The 26,138-nt window shown below is 42.1% G+C and overlaps 2 protein-coding genes across 3 annotated transcripts; both read right to left on the bottom strand.

Annotated features, from left to right (window-relative positions):
- Positions 1-376: 376 nt before the first annotated feature.
- Positions 377-12,428, bottom strand: LOC135538996 (OX-2 membrane glycoprotein-like). The gene is made up of 6 exons (XM_064964884.1): positions 12,134-12,428; positions 5,152-5,487; positions 4,632-4,937; positions 4,322-4,424; positions 4,150-4,238; positions 377-1,644 (listed from the first exon to the last, which is right to left on the bottom strand). The coding sequence occupies exons 1-5, from the start codon at positions 12,186-12,188 to the stop codon at positions 4,172-4,174; spliced, it is 867 nt and encodes a 288-aa protein (XP_064820956.1). The 5' UTR covers positions 12,189-12,428; the 3' UTR covers positions 377-1,644; positions 4,150-4,171.
- A 2,573-nt stretch (positions 12,429-15,001) lies between these two features.
- On the bottom strand, positions 15,002-26,119 carry LOC135539001 (OX-2 membrane glycoprotein-like). 2 transcript variants are annotated; one of them, XM_064964890.1, is made up of 6 exons: positions 26,005-26,113; positions 20,770-21,105; positions 20,250-20,555; positions 19,940-20,042; positions 19,768-19,856; positions 15,002-17,259 (listed from the first exon to the last, which is right to left on the bottom strand). In XM_064964890.1, the coding sequence occupies exons 1-5, from the start codon at positions 26,057-26,059 to the stop codon at positions 19,790-19,792; spliced, it is 867 nt and encodes a 288-aa protein (XP_064820962.1). In that variant the 5' UTR covers positions 26,060-26,113; the 3' UTR covers positions 15,002-17,259; positions 19,768-19,789. The 2 variants fall into 2 exon arrangements, with proteins under 2 accessions (XP_064820962.1, XP_064820963.1); XM_064964891.1 differs by lacking the exons at positions 15,002-17,259; positions 19,768-19,856; positions 19,940-20,042 and adding an exon at positions 20,096-20,163 and having other exon boundaries at positions 26,005-26,119.
- Between the last annotated feature and the right edge of the window lie 19 nt (positions 26,120-26,138).

Genomic DNA, 26,138 nt, shown 5'->3' with positions numbered 1-26,138 from the left:
CCAGTGTTTGGAATACATTGACGTCATTATCACGCAGACCTTTGACAATGGTCTGTTTTGTCAACGACCTCAATTTATTCCAAAAACGGCGGTTAACAAAATGATGCCAATGATAATGATGCCAATAAGAGAATGGAGACTTTTAATTTGAAAACGTGCAGGATACCTCTTTCCGGTTTCCATTACTTGTTTTATACTGTGAAATGCTTGTTCGGGTAGCAGTCTTCACAGGCCGTTTGGTGTACGCTTTCTTTGTTGGTGAGATGAAACTGCCAAAATTCTGAAAGGTATTATTGTACATCAGAATTGCACCTTAAATTAAATATTGGGAAAAAAGGCAAACTCAGCTCCATCATTCAATGAATCAGATGGCTCATTCATCCCAAAACCAACTGATATTGCCAACTACTTTAATGACTTTTTCATTGGCAAGAGAAGCAAACTTATGTGTGGTGTGACAGGCCAGCAGCAAACACTGACACCACACATCCAAGTATATCTGACCACATTATGAAAGACAAGAATAGTACTTTTGAATTCCGTAAAGTCAGTTTGGAAGAGATGAAAAAATGATTGTCAGACCCTCATTGTTGATAGACAACAATCTGGATGGAAAATGACTGAGGATAATAGCCGATGATAATGCCACATCTTCAATTTAAGCCTATTAGAAAGTGTGTGTCCTCAGGCCTGGAGGGAAGCTAAAGTCATTTCGCTACACAAGAATAGTAAAGCTCCCTTTACTGGCTCAAATAGCCAACCAATCAGCCTGTTACCAACCCTTAGTAAACTTCTGGAAAAATGGTATTTGACCAGATAGAGTGTAAATTCACAGTAAACAAATTGACAACAGACTTTCAGCACGCTTATAGGGAAGGGCACTCAACAAGCACAGCACTGACACAAATGACTGATTGGCTGAGAGAAATTGATGATAAAATGATTGTGGTGGCTGTCTTGTTAGACTTCAGCACAGCTTTTGACATTATCGGTCAGTCTGCTGCTGGAAAACCACATGTATTATGGCTTTACACCTCCTGTTATAATGTGGATAAAGAGTTACTTGTCTAACAGAACACAGAGGGTGTTATTTAATGGAAACATAATCCAGGTAGAATCAGGAATTCTTCAGGGTAGCTGTTTGAGTAAAGCCAGTGTGTCTATGTATGTGGATGACTCAACACAACACACTCAACTGCTAGGAGTTACCCTGGATTGTAAACTGTCATGGTCCAAACATATTGATACAACAGTATCAAAATCAAATCAATATATATAGCCCTTCGTACATCAGCTGATATCTCAAAGTGCTGTACAGAAACCCAGCCTAAAACCCCAAACAGCAAGCAATACAGGTGTAGAAGCACGGTGGCTAGGAAAAACTCCCTAGAAAGGCCAAAACCTAGGAAGAAACCTAGAGAGGAACCAGGCTATGTGGGGTGGCCAGTCCTCTTCTGGCTGTGCAGGGTGGAGATTATAACAGAACATGGCCAAGATGTTCAAATGTTCATAAATTACCAGCATGGTCCAATAATAATAAGGCAGAACAGTTGAAACTGGAGCAGCAGCACGGCCAGGTGGACTGGGGACAGCAAGGAGTCATCATGTCAGGTAGTCCTGAGGCATGGTCCTAGGGCTCAGGTCCTCCGAGAGAAAGAAAGAGAGAAAGAGAGAATTAGAGAGAGCACACTTAAATTCACACAGGACACCGAATAGGACAGGAGAAGTACTCCAGATATAACAAACTGACCCTAGCCCCCCGACACATAAACTGCTGCAGCATAAATAGCTAAGATGGGGAGAAGTCTGTCCATAATAAAGCACTGCTCTGCCTTCTTCACAACACTATCAACAAGGCAGGTCCTACAGGCCCTAGTTTCTACCTTCTTAACAACACTATCAACAAGGCAGGTCCTACAGGCACTAGTTTTGTCGCACCTAGACTACTGTTCAGTAGTGTGGCCAGGTGCCACAATTGTAGTTGGCTCAGAACAGGGCAGCACGGCTGGCCCTTAAAAGTACACGGAGAGCTAACATTAATGACATCCATGTCAATCTCTCATGGATCAAAGTGGAGGAGAGATTGACTTCATCACTACTTGTTTTTGTAAGAGGTGTTGACAAGCTGAATGTACCAAGCTGTCTGTTTAAAACACTTGCACACAGCTCGGACACCGATGCATACCCCACAAGACATGCCACCAGAGGTCTCTTTTCAGTCCCCAAGTCCAGAACAGACAATGGGAGTTGCACCATACTACATAGAGCCATGACTCCATGGAACTCTATTCCACATCATGTAATACAAGCAGTAGAATCAGATTTTAAAAAGCAGGTAAAAATACACCTTATGGAACAACGGGGACTGTGAAGACACATACAAAGGTACAGACACATGCATATGTAAACATTGTGATATTGTTGTATGGTGGTAGTAAACATGTTGTATTGTAGAGATGTAGTGGTGTAATAATGTTATATGATGTACTGTTTTATATGTAATGTAAGTACTGTAATATGTTTGGACCCAGGAAGAGTAGCAGCTAATGGGGTTCCCTTATAAATACAAAATACAAATAACATACTGGAACAACACTGCAGCAATGCAACTTATTTGCATGTATGCAGTCACCATGACTACCACTCTACCAGGATGATCCAATAAGATCTGGGGCTCCACGCAAGATCTCACCCCGTGGGGACAAAATGATCACAAGAACGGTGAGCAAAAATCCCAGAACCACACGGGGGGACCTAGTGAATGACCTGCAGAGAGCTGGGACCAAAGTAACAAAGCCTACCATCAGTAACACACTACGCCGCCAGGGACTCAAATCCTGCAGTGCCAGACGTGTCCCCCTGCTTAAGCCAGTACATGTCCAGGCCCGTCTGAAGTTTGCTAGAGAGCATTTGGATGATCCAGAAGAAGATTGGGAGAATGTCATATGGTCAGATGAAACCAAAATAGAACTTTTTGGTAAAAACTCAACTCGTCGTGTTTGGAGGACAAAGAATGCTGAGTTGCATCCAAAGAACACCATGCCTACTGTGAAGCATGGGGGTGGAAACATCATGCTTTGGGGCTGTTTTTCTGCAAAGGCACCAGGATGACTGATCCGTGTAAAGGAAATAATGAATGGGGCCATGTATCGTGAGATTTTGAGTGAAAATCTCCTTCCATCAGCAAGGGCATTGAAGATGAAACGTGGCTGGGTCTTTCAGCATGACAATGATCCAACGAAGGAGTGGCTTCGTAAGAAGCATTTCAAGTTCCTGAAGTGGCCTTGAAATGGCATAGAAAATCTTTGGAGGGAGTTGAAAGTCCGTGTTGCCCAGCAACAGCCCCAAAACATCACTGCTCTAGAGGAGATCTGCATGGAGGAATGGGCCTAAATACCAGCAACAGTGTGTGAAAACCTTGTGAAGACTTACAGAAAACGTTTGACCTCTGTCATTGCCAAGAAAGGGTATATAACAAAGTATTGAGATAAACTTTTGTTATTGCCTAAATACTTATTTTCCACCATAATTTGTAAATAAATTCATTAAAAATCCTACAATGTGATTTTCTGGATTTTTTTTCTCATTTTGTCTGTCATAGTTGAAGTGTACCTATGATGAAAATTACAGGCCTCTCTCATCTTTTTAAGTGGGAGAACTTGCACAATTGGTTGCTGACTAAATATTTTTTGCCCCACTTGATATGATGTACTGTTTTATATGTAATGTAAGTACTGTAATATGTTTGGACCCAGGAAGAGTAGCAGCTAATGGGGTTCCCTTATAAATACAAAAAACATACTGGAACAACACTGCAGCAATGCAACTCATTTGCATGTATGCGGTCACCATGACTACCACTCTACCAGGATGATCCAATAAGGTTCTACTAACACATTTAGAATGTACTGGATATTGTTGTGGTCCTGAAAGATATTAACATCAATGATACTGATCAGAGTCAGATCATCTGTTGTAACAGTGTACTGATATAACTGCTTTGTGAGTAGTTACAGTTACATATTCTTCACGGAGGACATTTGATGCTGAAAAACTATTCAATGTTTTCTAATCTATTACATACAGTAAGTACAAACACTATTTATTTGAAATCATAAACCCGACTGTTAATTAGAATAGTTGTCTTACTGTTAGATTAGACCTCTGGATTTCAGTCATCACGTTGAGGGTTGTCTGTTGATAGTTGCTGTTCCTGTTCATTGCCTGCGGGAATTTGGCTAAAGATTGTTTTTGTAAGTTTGACTGTCAAGGTAAAATGAATACAGTATTTTGTCTTTGTCATCTGAACAGTAAAACTTACCTTGTTGTATTTCTCAGTTTGTACCACAGTACCACAGCAGCTCCACAGCACACAGCAATGAGACACAGTGAACCCATCACTGCACCAATCCCTGTTGGCTTAACTGTGAAAGATGACAAGATGAGAATGGTACAATTCACAGATAATAGTGTCAGAGATTAGTTGTGGTCATTAGATTAATGACTGACCACTGATCCTGTCACCATCAGTGACCTCAGGTACACCTAGCACAGAACATACAGAGACAGTACTTCAGAATGACACCAGCATGTTGATTGTTACTGTAGGCATGTATAGAACCATTTCTCACCGGGAAATGAAGCTTGAGTTCTAGCTGGAATAACCATGAATACGTTCTTGGTGACACCCCCGGAGAACAGTGAGACCATACAGCCAACCCTGGTGTCTTTGTCAGGTAGACTGAATGCTACCAGCGTGGAAGTTATGGTGACAGTGACAGTTCCATTGAGATGGGTGACATTGGCCATTGTGGAATTTTCTAGAATTTCTGTATCTTTCCAGGTTACTATAGGACCAGGTCGTCCAGTAGCAGAACAGGACAGAGTGGTGTGACTGTTGTTGGTTTGTGTGATGAGGAGTGAGGGTCCATACAGCTCTATAGGACAACAGACACAGTTCACAGTGAGACCACAATGATTCCATTGAAATTATTTACTAAATGATTCCATTTAAATGATTTACTAAATGGTCACATTTTGATAAATAGTTTCAAGACATTGGATGTATGATCTGATAAAATGGCTGCTTGAAGTTCTGGAGAAGTTGTTCTGGGTCAGTCATTTACAGTACATTATGTTGTCACATTTTACCATTGACTTTGAGGCAGGTGGTTCCACTGATAGGTCCATCTGGAAAGGTGTTAAACAGACACTTGTAGCAGGACTCGTCTCCTCTTGACAATCCTCTGATGACAATAGAGCAGTTCTGCAGTCCCTCGTCTTCAAACTCCACTTTCCCCTTAAAACGTAGGTTGACATCGGGACCACGTTTGCTGTAAGTGGCCACATTTTCATTCACCTCAGTTGTCTCTTTTTGCCAGGTGACTTGCCGCACGTCTTTGAGTGTCATGAGCTCACAGGTTAAGACTGCATCTTCTCCCAGGGTTGCTGTGACAACCTGCTGTGTTCTCACCAACTGAGAGAGCCCTGCATGAAGACAGTTACACACTACTTAGTACATTACAAACTCTCTCTCTCTCACACACTCACACACACACACACACACACACACACACACACACACACACACACACACACACACACACACACACACACACACACACACACACACACACACACACACAGTTGGTAGAGCCTGGTGTGTTGTGGGTTTGATTCCCATATTATTAAAAAATGTAAGTCTCTTGGAGAAGAGTGTCAGCTAAAAGCCATATTTTTAATATATGTATATTTATAGATGTAGTCGCACTGGGCTTTGCCTTTTTTTGACTATTTATGTAACAATACAATGTGCAGGTGGGCCAAATTGGCAATTGTATGACTTTGAGGCAATTAGTGTTGCGTAGTGTAGTGTATTGTTTGTGCTGTTTTGTGTAGCGTTGTGTTGCGATGCGTAGCGTTGTGTTATGCAACTGTTTGAAAACAGAAGAGTGAAACAGAATGAAACATGTTTGTGATGTCATCATGAAATGTGCAGAAAGTTTCACTTTACTGAAAGCAGACAATCACTTTATTATTAGGCATTTCATTACTTCACCTAAAGCAGTCAAAGATGACTTTATACTGCAGCCATACTCAACTGGTGGACCGCGGTCCGGAACCACACCTAGAACAGGGTCAATACGGACCGCGGTCCGGAACCACACCTAGAACAGGGTCAATACGGACCGCGGTCCAGAACCACACCTAGAACAGGGTCAATACGGACCGCGGTCCGGAACCACACCTAGAACAGGGTCAATACGGACCGCGGTCCGGAACCACACCTAGAACAGGGTCAATACGGACCGCGGTCTGGTACCACACCTTGAACAGGGTCAATACGGACCGCGGTCTGGTACCACACCTAGAACAGGGTCAATACGGACCGCGGTCCGGAACCACACCTAGAACAGGGTCAATACGGACCGCGGTCCGGAACCACACCTAGAACAGGGTCAATACGGACCCGCGGTCCGGAACCACACCTAGAACAGGGTCAATACGGACCGCGGTCTGGAACCACACCTAGAACAGGGTCAATACGGACCGCGGTCCGGAACCACACCTAGAATGGTGTCAATACGGACCGCGGTCTGGAACCACACCTAGAACAGGGTCAATACGGACCGCGGTCCGGTACCACACCTAGAACAGGGTCAATACGGACCGCGGTCCGGAACCACACCTAGAACAGGGTCAATACGGACCCGCGGTCCGGAACCACACCTAGAACAGGGTCAATACGGACCGCGGTCTGGAACCACACCTAGAACAGGGTCAATACGGACCGCGGTCCAGAACCACACCTAGAATGGTGTCAATACGGACCGCGGTCTGGAACCACACCTAGAACAGGGTCAATATGGACCGCGGTCTGGAACCACACCTAGAACAGGGTCAATACGGACCGCGGTCTGGAACCACACCTAGAACAGGGTCAATTCGGACCGCGGTCTGGAACCACACCTAGAACAGGGTCAATACGGACCGCGGTCTGGAACCACACCTAGAACAGGGTCAATACGGACCGCGGTCCGGAACCACACCTAGAACAGGGTCAATACGGACCCGCGGTCCGGAACCACACCTAGAACAGGGTCAATACGGACCGCGGTCTGGAACCACACCTAGAACAGGGTCAATACGGACCGCGGTCCGGAACCACACCTAGAATGGTGTCAATACGGACCGCGGTCTGGAACCACACCTAGAACAGGGTCAATACGGACCGCGGTCCGGTACCACACCTAGAACAGGGTCAATACGGACCGCGGTCCGGAACCACACCTAGAACAGGGTCAATACGGACCCGCGGTCCGGAACCACACCTAGAACAGGGTCAATACGGACCGCGGTCTGGAACCACACCTAGAACAGGGTCAATACGGACCGCGGTCCAGAACCACACCTAGAATGGTGTCAATACGGACCGCGGTCTGGAACCACACCTAGAACAGGGTCAATATGGACCGCGGTCTGGAACCACACCTAGAACAGGGTCAATACGGACCGCGGTCTGGAACCACACCTAGAACAGGGTCAATTCGGACCGCGGTCTGGAACCACACCTAGAACAGGGTCAATACGGACCGCGGTCTGGAACCACACCTAGAACAGGGTCAATACGGACCGCGGTCTGGAACCACACCTAGAACAGGGTCAATTCGGACCGCGGTCTGGAACCACACCTAGAACAGGGTCAATACGGACCGCGGTCTGGAACCACACCTAGAACAGGGTCAATACGGACCGCGGTCTGGAACCACACCTAGAACAGGGTCAATATGGACCGCGGTCTGGAACCACACCTAGAACAGGGTCAATACGGACCGCGGTCCGGAACCACACCTAGAATGGTGTCAATACTGACCGCGGTCCGGAACCACACCTAGAACAGGGTCAATACGGACTGCGGTCCTGAACCACACCTAGAACAGGGTCAATACGGACTGCGGTCCGGAACCACACCTAGAACAGGGTCAATACGGACTGCGGTCCGGAACCACACCTAGAATGGTGTCAATACTGACCGCGGTCCGGAACCACACCTAGAACAGGGTCAATACGGACTGCGGTCCGGAACCACACCTAGAACAGGGTCAATACGGACCGCGGTCCGGAACCACACCTAGAACAGGGTCAATACGGACCGCGGTCCGGAACCACACCTAGAACAGGGTCAATACGGACCCGCGGTCCGGAACCACACCTAGAACAGGGTCAATACGGACCACGGTCTGGAACCACACCTAGAACAGGGTCAATACGGACCACGGTCTGGAACCACACCTAGAACAGGGCCAATACGGACCGGAGTCCCGAGATCGTTTTAGGAACTCAGTCAGGCTTTCAACTTAGTGCTGTTGATTGATGCAATAGCAGAATCAACAAGGTGCAATTTCTAAATGTGGTAGTGCAAGGACAGTTTTCCTCTTATGTCATTCCCTGACAGAGCTCTTTCTAACCTGGCAGAAATATCCAGTTGATCAACTACTAGCCCAAATCAGCTAGATCGGTAAGTTAGGCTAACCAGCTATCTACATCTTGTAGTTGTTATGGTCAGATTAAGTAACCAGGGGCCTCGACCCCCAAGGGCCCGACATTTTGTTGAATCACTCAGGTAGAGTATCATATGAACACACATTAGGCATGGCAAAATGTGTAGAATTGCAGGAAATTAGCTTAAAAACTTCTAAATGTTCTCTCCACCAGCAAGAGGGCTGTGAACAGTTTGGGGTCACATGGGTTGTAGAGGTTGGGGTTTGTTACTATGCCGATAAATGACAATATCCATCCGGACCTTTGTCACCTCGGAAAGTTGTGTGACTGGACCTCCTCAAATAGTAGTTGAGTCCCCCTGTTATAGTGGCTAATAACTATTCTATAACACACCATGAAAAATATGATGTTCTGCTCATTGACAAAAAAACAACATTAAAAATGCATCACACTGATGGTCATTATAATGCTGTATGATCCTTGAGGACAAAGTGACCAGCAGTTATGAAGCACTATGTTGCTGTACATTATAAGTCATTATGGTAAGAATTATAATGCATTAGGAGTATTGGTGTACTGAATTAAGAGACTTAATGAGTCTTTATGTGTCTAGAACTATGCTTATACAGCATTATTAACCTATCATAGAGCATTATGAGTACATGTATAATGCATCATGCATATGGGATTCATAGAAAGTGTTAGAGTATATACAGTATATACTTTACATTATGAAAGTTACACTACAGCCTTGATCTAAAATTGAATCTTTTTTTCAAAAAAAATCATCAGTTTACACACAATACCCCATAATGACAGAGCGAAAACAGATTTTTATAAATGTTTGCAAATGTATTAAAAATAAAAAACACAAACCTTATTTACATAAGTATTCAGAGCCTTTGCTATGAGACTCGAAATTGAGCTCAGGTGCAACCTGTTTTCATTGATCATCCTTGAGATGTTTCTACAACTTGATTGGAGTCCATCTGTGTTAAATTCAATTGATTGGACATGATTTGGAAAGGCACACACCTGTCTATATAAGGTCCCACAGTTGACAGTGCATTTCAGAGCAAAAAAATCAAGCCATGAGGTCGAATGAATTCTCCATAGAGCTCAGAGACAGTATTGTGTCGAGGCACAGATCCTGGGAAGGGTTCCAAAAAATGTCTACAGCATTGAAGGGGGCCTCCATCATTCTTAAATGGGAGGAGTTTGGAACCATCAAGGCTCTTCCTAGAGCTGGCTGCCCGGCCAAACTAAGCAATCAGGGGAGAAGGGCCTTGGTCAGGGAGGTGACAAGAACCTGATGGTCACTCTGACAGAGCTCCAAAGTTCCTCTGTGGAATTGGGAGAACCTTCCAGAAGGACAATCATCTCTGCAGCACTCTTCCAATCAGGCCTTCATGGTAGAGAGAGAGCTTGAGAGGATCTGCAGAGAAGAATGGGAGAAACTACCCAAATACAGGTGTGCCAAGCTTGTAGTGTCATACCCAAGAAGACTCAAGGCTGTAATCGCTGCCAAAGGTGCTTCAACAAAGTACTGTAGTATATAAATGCAATATTTAATTTGTATTTATTTTTTATAAATTTGCAAACAATTCTGAAAATCTTTTCTATGCTTTGTTATTGTTATTGTTATTTGTATTGTGTGTAAATTGATGAGTGAAAAAACTATTGAATCAATTTTAGAATAAGGCTGTAACTTAACAAAATGTGGAAAAAGTGGAGTCTGAATACTTTCTGGATTCTCTGTATACAATATATAGTGGTGTAGTACTCAGAATGGTCAGCAGGGGGGAGTACAGAACTAGTCTATAATCTAGTCTTGGTACAGTAGGAGGAAGTTATGAATGAAGTGGCTTTTACATTGACAGCAGTATGGATTAGTAACTGACTGCAGTATGGGTTAGTAACTGACTGCAGTATGGGTCCATCTATTGAATTATTAAAGTAGCAAACTACAGAATGTGTGGACATCAGTGAATGGCTATAGATCAATCCTCTTACTTTGTTCACTGATTAAATCATACTAAACCAAACTAACCCTGATTCAAATGACCATCCTTCCCATGCTAGATTATTCTTTTTTTTATTGAACTAGGCAAGTCAGTTAAGAACAAAATCTTATTTACAATGTCAGACCTATTGTAAAGACCCCCCCTCCCCTAATCCGGATGACGCTGGGTCAATTGTGTGCCACCTATGAGACTCCCAATCACAGCCAGTTGTGATACAGCCAGGGATCAAACCCGGGTCTGTAGTGACACCTCTAGCCCTGCGATGCAGTGCCTTAGACCGATGCGCCACTCGGGAATTCTTTATTAGATTACAGAGACGTAGTTTATAGATCGGCAGGAGCGGCTAGATGTTCTTTACCATTCGGCCATCAGATTTGCCACCAATGCTCCTTATAGGACACATCACTGCACTCTATACTCCTCTGTAAACTAGTCATCTTTGTATACCCGTCGCAAGACATACTGGTTGATGCTTATTTATAAATCCCTCTTAGGCCTCACTCCCCCATATCTGAGATATCTACTGCAGCCCTCATCCTTCACATACAACACCCGTTCTGCCAGTCACAATCTGTTAAAGGTCCCCAAAGCACACACATCCCTGAGTCGCTCCTCTTTTCAGTTCACTGCAGCTAGCGACTGGAATGAGCTGCAACAAACACTCAAACTGGACAGTTTTCTCAATCTCTTCAAAGACTCAATCATGGACACTTTTACTGACAGTTGTGGCTGCTTCACGTGATGTATTGTTGTCTCTACCTTTATGCCTTTGTGCTGTTTTCTGTGCCCAATAATGTTTGTGCCATGTTTTGTGTTTCTATCATGTTGTTGTCATGTGGTGTTGCTACCATGCTGTGCTGTCATGTGTTGCTGACATGCTATGTTGTCGTCACTCTTTATGTAGTGTTGTCTCTCTTGTCATGATGTGTTTTGTCCTATATTTTTAATGCCAGCCCCCACAGGAGGCCTTTGCTTTACAGTTTAGAGTGAATTTCACTACATACATAATGTCATTTATCTGTATATATTTTTATATCTGTATAGTGGAAGATAAATTAAATAATGAATGCAGTTTATTGAAATAAATAGGATTGAACAGTTAAATAGTTTTGACCCCAGCCACCCCAGTCATAGACTGTTCTCTCTCCTACCGCATGGCAAGCAGTACCCCCAACCCCTCCTTGATGCTGCTACTACTCTTAACTATACATTCATGTACATACTACCTCAATTTGCCCGACGAAGCGGTGCCCCCGCACATTGGCTTCCCGGACTACCTGTATTGTCCCGCCACCCACCAACCCTTCTTTTACATGCAGTCACTTCAACCATACACATGTACATACTACCGCAATCAGCCCGACTAACCGGTGCCTGTATATAGCCTCGCTACTGTTATTTACTTCTGTTGTTCACCTAATAGCGTTTTTAAACTTAAAAATGGCACTGTTGGTTAGAGCTTGTAAGTAAGCATTTCACTGTAAGGTTTACTACACCTGTTGTATTCGGCGCACGTCACAAATAAACTTTGATTTGAAAGCACCTCATCAATTAAAATAAAAAGCTGAATAATGCAGTATATCATGTATACAACTGATATTACTCACCTTTAGGGAGGACTATTAGCTGAATAAACAGGTAGTTGAGGAGAGCAGGAGCCATGGTGAAAATGATTTCCCCTCAAAGATTTGAATTGGACCTATCACATACGGACGTTTTGGCGGGAACCCCTCCTACACTTAAAGTAAACTGCTGGCGTGTCACCGGTTTTAGTTGAGAAGGTTAATTCGTTGAACTCTTCTTAAAACAGATATCTGACATATTACACACATAGCCAAGGGAGTCTGGTGCAGCTCTATAACAACCTAGTCCTGATTGTGATGTTACTGTAAACTGAGCTACAACAAAGTAGCCCTGATTTTAAATGGTGAGTAACAAAACAAGGTGACGATGGGCGATTTTTTAAATACAGCGTATAGTTTTCTCAAACGGGGGAGAACACAATACATTTAAAGAATGCTTTTGAATCTTAAACAATCAAAAACATTGTACAGATCAAGCGAGAATAATAGCCTGATTTATAAACTGTCAAATCAAGTGGGGTCAAACACAACAAGCAACATCCATGATCAAAATAAATACAAACAGGAACTAAAACGTGATACACGTAAATCTAGTGAACAAGGTACAGTATATCAAACTACCAAAGTGCAAAACATTGTTATCATCACCATTATATTTTCAGGGCTCAAATACATTCATACATTGCATTGATACAAAGGAGGTAAAATATTCATGTATCTATCTTACTATAGGTACAGTATGTAATAATAACAGCATAAACAAGTGCATCATATTTAAATAGATTCAAGTTAAATTAAATAGAATGATATTCTCCCGTCTTCTTCCTAGTGTGTCATAAAAGTCAACTGTAGGTGGTGCTGTGTTCTAATAGATTATATTGTATTTCCTCACTGACAAACCTCATCTCTCAAAACTAAAATGCAATTTCAAAACAAAAAACAGTATTAGTGACATTATGTAATGTATGGTGCAGGTATAAATTAGCTTACATATGACTGGGGAAGAAATATGACTCTGACAACTCAAAAAGGTTCAATACATGTATCTAGTACACAGTGCATCTACCTGTCTGACTGTCTCATTAGAAATGTTTGTCATAAACACGTCCTTCTAAACGTAGGAGCTGGGCTAATAAAGAATACTAATAAAGAACAGGAAGGCCTGCACACTGTTCATGCTCCCAAGACTCCCAGACAGTCTCATCCTCATTCATGAATAGTAGTACTGTATCTTGCTAGTCGCCATGCATTTAATATGATCTTTGTCATACAATTAGAATATACTGTAATATTCTAAAGATGGATTAGAAGTCTGGTTGAGACGTGTTAGTGGATCTCATCTCTTGAGGAACTGGGCTCTTCTGCAACCGAACTCTAAATACCAACAGCGCTCCGATGCTCAATAAAAACCTCTGTCAACTAAAGTACATAAGTCTAGCAATCAACACAGACAAACATTTACACACTTTCTCCAAAAGCGTCCTGCTCGTCTGCTATGGTTGCTGCTTGCCTGTAACCTGCCAGAGAGAACGTGAAGGTTAGACTTTACTGTAGGGAGTAAAGACATACAGCACATTCAGAAAGTATTCAGACCCCTTGACTTTTTGCACATTTTGTTACAGCCTTATTCTAAAATGGATTACAATGTTTTTCCCCCCTCATCAACCTACACACAATACTCCATAATGACAAAGCAAAAACAGGTTTTTAGAAATGTTTGTAAATATATATTTTTTGTAAGTACTCAGACCCTTTACTCAGTACTTTGCTGAATGACCTTTGGCAGCGATTACAGCCTCAAGTCTTCTTGGGTATGACGTTGCAAGCTTGGCACACCTGTATTTGGGGAGTTTCTTCCATTCTTCTCTTCAGAGCCTCTCAAACTCTGATAGGTTGGATGGGGAGCGTCACTGCACAGCTATTTCCAGGTCTCTCCAGAGAATTTCGACCTTGTTCAAGTCCGGGCTGTAGGTGGCCAGATTCTTCATTGAGTCGTCTTTGAACAGCCTCTGCCAGTTGACATTTGGTCCAAATGGGTGCATGTGTGATGAGAACTCGATCTGTTGGAATAAATTGATACAAGCGCGTATTTTCAAGAGCGCTCCATAAGCCACGCCCCAGTGGGCAGAGTTAGCACATTGGACCGGGACACGTTTTAATACAATATAAAAAGCCTCTAATTTTACAATGGGTCCGCCATGGCTCTGTTTAGCCTAATTATGCAAACATATTTGAGATCAGTGTATTGCAGTTAATGTCTTATTTGACTTAATAAGCAAAATATATTTCAGTAGTAAACAACGAAACAATAACGAGTCCCAGACAATTCGTAATAGAACATACCAGAAAGTTTATAATCCAAATTATTGTGATCATCAGGCACCAGTGTTTGGAATACATTGACGTCATTATTATGCAGACCTTTGACAATGGTCTGTTTTGTCAACGACCTCAATTTATTCCAAAAACTGGGGTTAACCAAATGATGCCAATAAGAGAATGGAGACTTTTAATTTGAAAACGTGCAGGATACCTCTTTCGGGTTTCCATGACTTGTTTTATACTGTGAAATGCTTGTTCGGGTAGCACTCTTCACAGGCCGTTTGGTGTACGCTTTCTTTGTTGGTGAGATGAAACTGCCAAAATTCTGAAAGGTATTATTGTACATCAGAATTGCAACAAGATTTGTATAAGCCTAAAATGTTAGTCCGTAATCGTAACAGGTTCACAGATGAAAGTTCACGTTTATGTTTCATGTATTGCTATTCTTACAATCCTAACACTTTAGAATGGATTTTCTTACGATACGTACGTCCAATGTTTTGGAAGATATCTGGCTCCATAGATTTATGACTCATTGTATAACAAGCGATGTCACAACGTACATTACAACATTGTTTAAACATTTTATTTATAAAAGTAGAAAACAAAAACACACAACAAAGTATATTACAACATTGTGTATCTTACAGCATTTGATTAAAAAAAGTGAAGAATTAAGAAAACCAGCCACACCATTAAAGTACCTAACTTTTGATTTATAAACATTTGATTTATAAAAAACCCAGTAAAGAATAAAAACCTCACATAAGTCTAGTGTGGATTCATCTTGTTTCATCATTAACCAACTACAAAATACATTTTCATACAGACTGTATTTAAGTATAAAATAAACAGCAGGCCTGTGTGTCAGCCATTTAGTCCACTATTCAGTACCCACAATGCCTTTGAACGACACAGATGTGTTTGAGACAGTATAGTAGTCACTCAAGTTCTAATTTTTAAACAAAAGTAAAAACGGTCAAGTATTGACAGCTATGGTCTAAAACAAACATAACTGACTAGAGTGTTTGAAATACAGTACCATTAAAGTGATCATCACACTTTTATTTAATCCATTTTAGAATAGTTCCAAGGGCTGAGCCTAATATAGTGTATAAGAGGTCATACAAGAAGTTTTGTAGTGAGTCATATGTTGATGAGGTAAATAAATAATATTTGCTGGTCTTTGATGTGTAATGAGGAGCAACCAGACACTGCACTTGACACATTTACGAAATTGCTTATTCCAGTTACTAATTAGTATGCACCCATTAAGAAAATGACTGTAAAAACTGTTAAATCCCTGTGGATTGCTGAGGAATTGAAAAATTGTATGGGTGAGAGGGATGAGGCAAAAGGTATGGCAATTAATCTGGCAGCCCAACTGATTGGCAAACGTATTTCAAATTAAGAAATCATGACTAAATGAAATAAAACTACACTATGAAACAAAAATAAATGATATAAAGAATCCTAGTAAAAGGCTTTGGAACACCTTAAATGAAATATTGGGAAAAAAGGCAAACTCAGCTCCATCATTCAATGAATCAGATGGCTCATTCATCCCAAAACCAACTGATATTGCCAACTACTTTAATGACTTTTTCATTGGCAAGAGAAGCAAACTTATGTGTGACAGGCCAGCAGCAAACACTGACACCACACATCCAAGTATATCTGACCACATTATGAAAGACAAGAATAGTACTTTTGAATTCCGTAAAGTCAGTTTGGAAGAGGTGAAAAAATGATTGTCAGACCCTCATTGTTGATAGACAACAATCTGGATGGAAAATGACTGAGGATAATAGCCGATGATAATGCCACATCTTCAATTTAAGCCTATTAGAAAGTGCGTGTCCTCAGGCCTGGAGGGAAGCTAAAGTCATTTCGCTACACAAGAATAGTAAAGCTCCCTTTACTGGCTCAAATAGCCAACCAATCAGGCTGTTACCAACCCTTAGTAAACTTCTGAAAAAATGGTATTTGACCAGATAGAGTGTAAATTCACAGTAAACAAATTGACAACAGACTTTCAGCACGCTTATAGGGAAGGGCACTCAACAAGCACAGCACTGACACAAATGACTGATTGGCTGAGAGAAATTGATGATAAAATGATTGTGGTGGCTGTCTTGTTAGACTTCAGCACAGCTTTTGACATTATCGGTCATAGTCTGCTGCTGGAAAAACATATGTATTATGGCTTTACACCTCCTGTTATAATGTGGATAAAGAGTTACTTGTCTAACAGAACACAGAGGGTGTTATTTAATGGAAACATAATCCAGGTAGAATCAGGAATTCTCCAGGGTAGCTGTTTGAGTAAAGCCAGTGTGTCTATGTATGCGGATGACTCAACACAACACACTCAACTGCTAGGAGTTACCCTGGATTGTAAACTGTCATGGTCCAAACATATTGATACAACAGTATCAAAATCAAATCAAATAAATATATATAGCCCTTCGTACATCAGCTGATATCTCAAAGTGCTGTACAGAAACCCAGCCTAAAACCCCAAACAGCAAGCAATGCAGGTGTAGAAGCACGGTGGCTAGGAAAAACTCCCTAGAAAGGCCAAAACCTAGGAAGAAACCTAGAGAGGAACCAGGCTATGTGGGGTGGCCAGTCCTCTTCTGGCTGTGCAGGGTGGAGATTATAACAGAACATGGCCAAGATGTTCAAATGTTCATAAATTACCAGCATGGTCCAATAATAATAAGGCAGAACAGTTGAAACTGGAGCAGCAGCACGGCCAGGTGGACTGGGGACAGCAAGGAGTCATCATGCAGGTAGTCCTGAGGCATGGTCCTAGAGCTCAGGTCCTCCGAGAGAAAGAAAGAGAGAAAGAGAGAATTAGAGAGAGCACACTTAAATTCACACAGGACACCGAATAGGAAAGAGGAAGTACTCCAGATATAACAAACTGACCCTAGCCCCCCGACACATAAACTGCTGCAGCATAAATAGCTAAGATGGGGAGAAGTCTGTCCATAATAAAGCACTGCTCTGCCTTCTTCACAACACTATCAACAAGGCAGGTCCTACAGGCCCTAGTTTCTACCTTCTTAACAACACTATCAACAAGGCAGGTCCTACAGGCACTAGTTTTGTCGCACCTAGACTACTGTTCAGTAGTGTGGCCAGGTGCCACAATTGTAGTTGGCTCAGAACAGGGCAGCACGGCTGGCCCTTAAAAGTACACGGAGAGCTAACATTAATGACATCCATGTCAATCTCTCATGGATCAAAGTGGAGGAGAGACTGACTTCATCACTACTTGTTTTTGTAAGAGGTGTTGACAAGCTGAATGTACCAAGCTGTCTGTTTAAAATACTTGCACACAGCTCGGACACCGATGCATACCCCACAAGACATGCCACCAGAGGTCTCTTTTCAGTCCCCATGTCCAGAACAGACAATAAGAGATGCACAATACTACATAGAGCCATGACTACATGGAACTCTATTCCACATCATGTAATACAAGCAGTAGAATCAGATTTTAAAAAGCAGGTAAAAATACACCTTATGGAACAACGGGGACTGTGAAGACACAAAGGTACAGACACATGCATATGTAAACATTGTGATATTGTTGTATGGTGGTATTAAACATGTTGTATTGTAGAGATGTAGTGGTGTAATAATGTTATATGATGTACTGTTTTATATGTAATGTAAGTACTGTAATATGTTTGGACCCAGGAAGAGTAGCAGCTAATGGGGATCCCTAATAAATACAAAATACAAATAACATACTGGAACAACAATGCAGCAATGCAACTTATTTGCATGTATGCAGTCACCATGACTACCACTCTACCAGGATGATCCAATAAGATCTGGGGCTCCACGCAAGATCTCACCCCGTGGGGACAAAATGATCACAAGAACGGTGAGCAAAAATCCCAGAACCACACGGGGGGACCTAGTGAATGACCTGCAGAGAGCTGGGACCAAAGTAACAAAGCCTACCATCAGTAACACACTACGCCGCCAGGGACTCAAATCCTGCAGTGCCAGACGTGTCCCCCTGCTTAAGCCAGTACATGTCCAGGCCCGTCTGAAGTTTGCTAGAGAGCATTTGGATGATCCAGAAGAAGATTGGGAGAATGTCATATGGTCAGATGAAACCAAAATAGAACTTTTTGGTAAAAACTCAACTCGTCGTGTTTGGAGGACAAAGACTGCTGAGTTGCATCCAAAGAACACCATGCCTACTGTGAAGCATGGGGGTGAAAACATCATGCTTTGGGGCTGTTTTTCTGCAAAGGGACCAGGATGACTGATCCGTGTAAAGGAAATAATAAATGGGGCCATGTATCGTGAGATTTTGAGTGAAAACCTCCTTCCAACAGCAAGGGCATTGAAGATGAAACGTGGCTGGGTCTTTCAGCATGACAATGATCCAACGAAGGAGTGGCTTCGTAAGAAGCATTTCAAGGTCCTGAAGTGGCCTTGAAATGGCATAGAAAATCTTTGGAGGGAGTTGAAAGTCCGTGTTGCCCAGCAACAGCCCCAAAACATCACTGCTCTAGAGGAGATCTGCATGGAGGAATGGGCCTAAATACCAGCAACAGTGTGTGAAAACCTTGTGAAGACTTACAGAAAACGTTTGACCTCTGTCATTGCCAAGAAAGGGTATATAACAAAGTATTGAGATAAACTTTTGTTATTGCCCAAATACTTATTTTCCACCATAATTTGCAAATAAATTCATTAAAAATCCTACAATGTGATTTTCTGGATTTTTTTTCTCATTTTGTCTGTCATAGTTGAAGTGTACCTATGATGAAAATTACAGGCCTCTCTCATCTTTTTAAGTGGGAGAACTTGCACAATTGGTTGCTGACTAAATATTTTTTGCCCCACTTGATATGATGTACTGTTTTATATGTAATGTAAGTACTGTAATATGTTTGGACCCAGGAAGAGTAGCAGCTAATGGGGTTCCCTTATAAATACAAAATACAAATAACATACTGGAACAACACTGCAGCAATGCAACTCATTTGCATGTATGCGGTCACCATGACTACCACTCTACCAGGATGATCCAATAAGGTTCTACTAACACATTTAGAATGTACTGGATATTGTTGTGGTCCTGAAAGATATTAACATCAATGATACTGATCAGAGTCAGATCATCTGTTGTAGTAGTGTACTGATATAATGGCTTTGTGAGCAGTTACAGTTACATATTCTTCACGGAGGACATTTGATGCTGAACAACTATTCAATGTTTTCTAATCTATTACATACAGTAAGTACAAACACTATTTATTTGAAATCATAAACCCGACTGTTAATTAGAATAGTTGTCTTACTGTTAGATTAGACCTCTGGATTTCAGTCATCACGTTGAGGGTTGTCTGTTGATAGTTGCTGTTCCTGTTCATTGCCTGCGGGAATTTGGCTAAAGATTGTTTTTGTAAGTTTGACTGTCAAGGTAAAATGAATACAGTATTTTGTCTTTGTCATCTGAACAGTAAAACTTACCTTGTTGTATTTCTCAGTTTGTACCACAGTACCACAGCAGCTCCACAGCACACAGCAATGAGACACAGTGAAACCATCACTGCACCAATCCCTGTTGGCTTAACTGTGAAAGATGACAAGATGAGAATGGTACAATTCACAGATAATAGTGTCAGAGGTTAGTTGTGGTCATTAGATTAATGACTGACCACTGATCCTGTCACCATCAGTGACCTCAGGTACACCTAGCACAGAACATACAGAGACAGTACTTCAGAATGACACCAGCATGTTGATTGTTACTGTAGGCATGTATAGAACCATTTCTCACCGGGAAATGAAGCTTGAGTTCTAGCTGGAATAACCATGGATACGTTCTTGGTGACACCTCCAGAGAACAGTGACACCATACAGCCAACCCTGGTGTCTTTGTCAGGTACACTGAATGCTGCCAGCATAGAAGTTATGATGACCGTGACAGTTCCATTGAGATGGGTGACATTGGCCATTGTGGAATTTTCTAGAATGTCTGTGTCTTCCCAGGTTACTATAGGAACAGGTCGTCCAGTAGCAGAACAGGACAGAGTGGTGTGACTGTTGTTGGTTTGTGTGATGAGGAGTGAGGGTCCATACAGCTCTATAGAACAACAGACACAGTTCACAGTGAGACCACAATGATTCCATTGAAATTATTTACTAAATGAATCCATTTACATGATTTACTAAATGATTCCATTTTGATAAATAGTTTCAAGACATTGGATGTATGATCTGATAAAATGGCTGCTTGAAGTTCTGGAGAAGTTGTTCTGGGTCAGTCATTTACAGTACAATATGTTGTCACATTTTACCATTGACTTTGAGGCAGGTCCTTCCGCTGATAGGTCCATCTGGAAAGGTGTTAAACAGACACTTGTAGCAGGACTCGTCTCCTCTTGACAATCCTCTGATGACGATAGAGCAGCTCTGCAGTCCCTCGTCTTCAAACTCTACTTTCCTCTGAAAAGGTGGGTTGACATGGGGACCGCGTTTGCTGTAAGTGGCCACATTTTCATTCACCCCAATTGTCTCTTTTTGCCAGGTGACTTGCCGCACGTCTTTGAGTGTCATGAGCTCACAGGTTAAGACTGCATCTTCTCCCAGGGTTGCTGTGACAAACTGCTGTGTTCTCACCAACTGAGAGAGCCCTGCATGAAGACAGTTACACACTACTTAGTACTTAGTACATTACAAACTCTCTCTCTCACACACTTACAAACTCTCTCTCTCACACACACACACACACACACACACACACACACACACACACACACACACACACACACACACACACACACACACACACACACACACACACACACACACACACACACACACACACACACACACACACACACACACACACACACACACACACACACACACACACACACACTCTCACCTTGTATGACTTTGAGGCAATTTGTGTTGCGTAGTGTAGTGTATTGTTTGTGCTGTTTTGTGTAGCATTGTGTTGCGATGCGTAGCGTTGTGTTATGCAACTGTTTGAAAACAGAAGAGTGAAACAGAATGAAACATGTTTGTGATGTCATCATGAAATGTGCAGAAAGTTTCACTTTACTGAAAGCAGACAATCACTTTATTATTAGGCATTTCATCACTTCACCTAAAGCAGTCAAAGATGACTTTATACTGCAGCCATACTCAACTGGTGGACCGCGGTCCGGAACCACACCTAGAACAGGGTCAATACGGACCGCGGTCCGGAACCACACCTAGAACAGGGTCAATACGGACCGCGGTCCGGAACCACACCTAGAACAGGGTCAATACGGACTGCGGTCCGGAACCACACCTAGAATGGTGTCAATACGGACTGCGGTCCGGAACCACACCTAGAACAGGGTCAATACGGACCACGGTCTGGAACCACACCTAGAACAGGGTCAATACGGACCACGGTCTGGAACCACACCTAGAACAGGGTCAATACGGACCACGGTCTGGAACCACACCTAGAACAGGGTCAATACGGACCACGGTCTGGAACCACACCTAGAACAGGGCCAATACGGACCGGAGTCCCGAGATCGTTTTAGGAACTCAGTCAGGCTTTCAACTTAGTGCTGTTGATTGATGCAATAGCAGAATCAACAAGGTGCAATTTCTAAATGTGGTAGTGCAAGGACAGTTTTCCTCTTATGTCATTCCCTGACAGAGCTCTTTCTAACCTGGCAGAAATATCCAGTTGATCAACTACTAGCCCAAGTCAGCTAGATCGGTAAGTTAGGCTAACCAGCTATCTACATCTTGTAGTTGTTATGGTCAGATTAAGTAACCAGGGGCCTCGACCCCCAAGGACCCGTCATTTTGTTGAATCACTCAGGTACAGTATCATATGAACAGACATTAGACATGGCAAAATGTATAGAATTGCAGGAAATTAGCTTAAAAACGTCTAAATGTTCTCTCTACCAACAAGAGGGCTGTGAACAGTTTGGGGTCACATGGGTTGTAGAGGTTGGGGTTTGTTACTATGCCGATAAATGACAATATCCATCCGGACCTTTGTCACCTCGGAAAGTTGTGTGACTGGACCTCCTCAAATAGTAGTTGAGTCCCCCTGTTATAGTGGCTAATAACTATTCTATAACACACCATGAAAAATATGATGTTCTGCTCATTGACAAAAAAACAACATTAAAAATGCATCACACTGATGGTCATTATAATGCTGTATGATCCTTGAGGACAAAGTGAACAGCAGTTATGAAGCACTATGTTGCTGTACATTATAAGTCATTATGGTAAGAATTATAATGCATTAGGAGTATTGGTGTACTGAATTAAGAGACTTAATGAGTCTTTATGTGTCTAGAACTATGCTTATACAGCATTATTAACCTATCATAGAGCATTATGAGTACATGTATAATGCATCATGCATATGGTATTCATAGAAAGTGTTAGAGTATATACAGTATATACTTTACATTATGAAAGTTACACTACAGCCTTGATCTAAAATTGAATCTTTTTTTCAAAAAATATCATCAGTTTACACACAATACCCCATAATGACAGAGCGAAAACAGATTTTTATAAATGTTTACAAATGTATTAAAAATAAAAAAACACAAACCTTATTTACATAAGTATTCAGAGCCTTAGCTATGAGACTCGAAATTGAGCTCAGGTGCAACCTGTTTTCATTGATCATCCTTGAGATGTTTCTACAACTTGATTGGAGTCCACCTGTGTTAAATTCAATTGATTGGACATGATTTGGAAAGGCACACACCTGTCTATATACGGTCCCACAGTTGACAGTGCATTTCAGAGAAAAAAAATCAAGCCATGAGGTTGAAGGAATTCTCCGTAGAGCTCAGAGACAGGATTGTGTCGAGGCACAGATCCTGGGAAGGGTTCCAAAAAATGTCTACAGCATTGAAGGGGGCCTCCATCATTCTTAAATGGGAAGAGTTTGGAACCATCAAGGCTCTTCCTAGAGCTGGCTGCCCGGCCAAACTAAGCAATCAGGGGAGAAGGGCCTTGGTCAGGGAGGTGACAAGAACCTGATGGTCACTCTGACAGAGCTCCAAAGTTCCTCTGTGGAAATGGGAGAACCATCCAGAAGGACAATCATCTCTGCAGCACTCTTCCAATCAGGCCTTCATGGTAGAGTGGCCAGACAGAAGCCACTCCTCAGTAAAAGACACATGAAAGTCCACTTGGAGTTTGCCAAAATGCATCTAAAGGACTCTCAGACCATGAGAAACAAGATTCTCTGGTCTGATGAAACCAAGATTGAACTTTTTGGCCTGAACACCAAGCGTCACTTCTGAGGAAACCTGGCACCATCCCTATGGTGAAGCATGGTGGTAGAAGCATCATGCTGTCAGGATGTTTTTCAGCGGCATGGACTGGGAGATTAGTCAGGATCGCTTGTAGTGTCATACCCAAGAAGACTCAAGGCTGTAATCGCTGCCAAAGGTGCTTCAACAAAGTACAGAAGTATATAAATGCAATATTTAATTTGTATTTATTTTTTATAAATTTGCAAACAATTCTGAAAATCTTTTCTATGCTTTGTTATTATGCGGTATTGTGTGTAAATTGATGAGTGAAAAAACTATTGAATCAATTTTAGAATAAGGCTGTAACTTAACAAAATGTGGAAAAAGTGGAGTCTGAATATTTTCTGGATTCCCTGTATACAATATATAGTGGTGTAGTACTCAGAATGGTCAGCAGGGGGGAGTACAGAACTAGTCTATAATCTAGTCTTGGTACAGTAGGAGGAAGTTATGAATGAAGTGGCTTTTACATTGACAGCAGTATGGATTAGTAACTGACTGCAGTATGGGTTAGTAACTGACTGCAATATGGGTCCATCTATTGAATTATTAAAGTAACAAACTACAGAATGTGTGGACATCAGTGAATGGCTATAGATCAATCCTCTTACTTTGTTCACTGATTAAATCATACTAAACCAAACTAACCCGGATTCAAATGACCATCCTTCCCATGCTAGATTATTCTTTTTTTTTATTGAACTAGGCAAGTCAGTTAAGAACAAAATCTTATTTACAATGTCAGACCTATTGTAAAGACCCCCCTCCCCTACTCCGGATGATGCTGGGTCAATTGTGTGCCACCTATGAGACTCCCAATCACAGCCAGTTGTGATACAGCCAGGGATCAAACCCGGGTCTGTAGTGACACCTCTAGCCCTGCGATGCAGTGCCTTAGACCGATGCGCCACTCGGGAATTCTTTATTAGATTACAGAGACGTAGTTTATAGATCGGCAGGAGCGGCTAGATGTTCTTTACCATTCGGCCATCAGATTTGCCACCAATGCTCCTTATAGGACACATCACTGCACTCTACACTCCTCTGTAAACTGGTCATCTTTGTATACCCGTCGCAAGACCCACTGGTTGATGCTTATTTATAAATCCCTCTTCGGCCTCACTCCCCCATATCTGAGATATCTACTGCAGCCCTCATCCTTCATATACAACACCCGTTCTGCCAGTCACAATCTGTTAACGGTCCCCAAAGCACACACATCCCTGAGTCGCTCCTCTTTTCAGTTCACTGCAGCTAGCGACTGGAATGAGCTGCAACAAACACTCAAACTGGACAGTTTTCTCAATCTCTTCAAAGACTCAATCATGGACACTTTTACTGACAGTTGTGGCTGCTTCACGTGATGTATTGTTGTCTCTACCTTTATGCCTTTGTGCTGTTTTCTGTGCCCAATAATGTTTGTGCCATGTTTTGTGTTTCTATCATGTTGTTGTCATGTGGTGTGGCTACCATGCTGTGCTGTCATGTGTTGCTGACATGCTATGTTGTCGTCACTCTTTATGTAGTGTTGTCTCTCTTGTCATGATGTGTTTTGTCCTATATTTTTAATGCCAGCCCCCACAGGAGGCCTTTGCTTTACAGTTTAGAGTGAATTTCACTACATACATAATGTCATTTATCTGTATATATTTTTATATCTGTATAGTGGAAGATAAATTAAATAATGAATGCAGTTTATTGAAATAAATAGGATTGAACAGTTAAATAGTTTTGACCCCAGCCACCCCAGTCATAGACTGTTCTCTCTCCTACCGCATGGCAAGCAGTACCCCCAACCCCTCCTTGATGCTGCTACTACTCTTAACTATACATTCATGTACATACTACCTCAATTTGCCCGACGAAGCGGTGCCCCCGCACATTGGCTTCCCGGACTACCTGTATTGTCCCGCCACCCACCAACCCTTCTTTTACATGCAGTCACTTCAACCATACACATGTACATACTACCGCAATCAGCCCGACTAACCGGTGCCTGTATATAGCCTCGCTACTGTTATTTACTTCTGTTGTTCACCTAATAGCGTTTTTAAACTTAAAAATGGCACTGTTGGTTAGAGCCTGTCAGTAAGCATTTCACTGTAAGGTTTACTACACCTGTTGTATTCGGCGCACGTCACAAATAAACTTTGATTTGAAAGCACCTCATCAATTAAAATAAAAAGCTGAATAATGCAGTATATCATGTATACAACTGATATTACTCACCTTTAGGGAGGACTATTAGCTGAATAAACAGGTAGTTGAGGAGAGCAGGAGCCATGGTGAAAATGATTTCCCCTCAAATATTTGAATTGGACCTATCACATACGGACGTTTTGGCGGGAACCCCTCCTACACTT

The sequence above is a fragment of the Oncorhynchus masou genome, unplaced genomic scaffold (assembly GCF_036934945.1).
Source record: "Oncorhynchus masou masou isolate Uvic2021 unplaced genomic scaffold, UVic_Omas_1.1 unplaced_scaffold_1317, whole genome shotgun sequence".
Classification (NCBI taxonomy): Eukaryota; Metazoa; Chordata; class Actinopteri; order Salmoniformes; family Salmonidae; genus Oncorhynchus; species Oncorhynchus masou.
The sequence above is the reverse complement of the archived record's forward strand: the minus strand, read 5'-3'. Positions and strand labels throughout refer to the sequence as shown.